The sequence below is a fragment of the Puma concolor genome, chromosome C1, assembly GCF_028749965.1.
Source record: "Puma concolor isolate L17-30 chromosome C1, mPumCon1.1.hap2, whole genome shotgun sequence".
Lineage (NCBI taxonomy): Eukaryota > Metazoa > Chordata > Mammalia > Carnivora > Felidae > Puma > Puma concolor.
The window spans coordinates 104,055,237-104,056,747 of record NC_141674.1 but is presented as its reverse complement, the minus strand read 5'-3'; the positions used below and the strand labels follow the sequence as shown (position 1 = coordinate 104,056,747).

Genomic DNA, 1,511 nt, shown 5'->3' with positions numbered 1-1,511 from the left:
GACTGAGCCACCCAGGCACCTACATTGGGAGAATTTAAAATGGAAACATGCTGGTAGGGTTTCCAAGGATTTCAGCTCCCATGATGTGGGGAGAACTTAGAAGGATCGAGATGGTGCTGAGAACAAATACAAAATATCTGACACATTATGACTTTGCAAAGTGGAAAACAGAGTACCTGTGGAAAAAGAGGAGAGAAAGAAGTTCCTGAGAAGATCAATTTTGGGAACTGGTATGTAGGAATTGAGGATCTGGATATAGACTCTAAAACTATTCATGTTAAAAATATCTCGGAAATTTTTCATGCTGGTTGAAGACCATTGATCTAGACACTAATATTGCCAGGGATCATATACCCTCCAGCCAGCTTCCTCAGAGCACCCTTGACCTCCTTGTTTCTCAGGCTGTATATGATGGGGTTCAACATGGGAGTCATAACACAGAAGAGCACAGAAACCAGAATATCCATGTCTAGGGAGTAACCTTCTCTGGGTCTGTCATAGTTAAAGTTGGCTGTTCCATAAAAGACCACCACCACAGTGAGGTGGGATGCGCAGGTAGAGAAGGCTTTGCTCCTGCCCTGAGCAGAGGGAATCCTAAGAATGGAAGAAATGATGAGTATGTAGGACACTCCAGTAAACAGACAGGGGCTCAGGCCAATGGTGGCACTGGCCACATGAAGCACAGACTCATTGAGAGAGGTGTCTGAACAGGAGAGCTTCAGGAGCAGAGGAATGTCACAGAGAAAGTGGCTGATTTGGTTGGGCCCACAGAGAGTCAGTGTGGCTGCCAGCATTGTGTGTGTCACAGAATTCACTAGCCCACACAGCCAGGACCCAGTCACCAAAAAAATACAGACCTTCACACGCATGAGGACGGGATATTGAAGAGGGTGGCAAATGGCAACATAGCGATCATAAGCCATAGCGGCCAATAAGACACATTCAGTGCCAGCACATGTGACGAGGAAGAAAATCTGGGAGAGGCAGCCCTCATATGAGATGGTCTTCTTCTCCCGGAAGAAGTTCACCAGCATGACGGGGATGGTGGTGGATGTATAACAGATGTCCAAGAAACTCAGGTTGCTGAGGAAATAATACATTGGAGTGTGGAGAGCAGGACTGATTCTAGTGGCTGTTATAATGAGCATGTTCCCCAGGAGTGTTGTCAGGTAAATGAGCAAGAAAACCAGGAAAAACAAGCCCTGTAGTTTGGGGTGGTTGGAAAATCCCAAGAAGATGAATTCAGTGACATCTGTCTGATTGTTCATTTCAAGTGGTGTCATAGCTACAAAACAATGAGAAAAATAAAAGCCTTATGAGAATGTACAAAGAGCACCCCAAATTGGCTTGTTAACTTGCAAGGCCATGTCAAATAATGTTGGAGATAGAACGGTCTAGACTGTGGAGGGAGGTGTATAGGAAAGACCTTTGGGAGACCACAACTTTTCATTCAACAAAGCCAGCCATCTCAGGCCCAGGGATCTCCTACAGATTCGTGTGTGGCTTCTGGT

General features: G+C 45.7%; 1 protein-coding gene across 1 annotated transcript; it reads right to left on the bottom strand.

Moving 5' to 3' along the window:
* Nucleotides 1–323: 323 nt before the first annotated feature.
* LOC147578304 (olfactory receptor 5V1-like) lies at nt 324–1,283 on the bottom strand. The gene has a single exon (XM_086715188.1). The coding sequence runs from the start codon at nt 1,281–1,283 to the stop codon at nt 324–326; it is 960 nt and encodes a 319-aa protein (XP_086571314.1).
* Nucleotides 1,284–1,511: the final 228 nt, after the last annotated feature.

What these genes read in the sequence shown, in the direction of transcription:
- LOC147578304 (XM_086715188.1), bottom strand. Translation starts at nt 1,283, where the DNA reads ATGACACCACTTGAAATGAACAATCAGACAGATGTCACTGAATTCATC.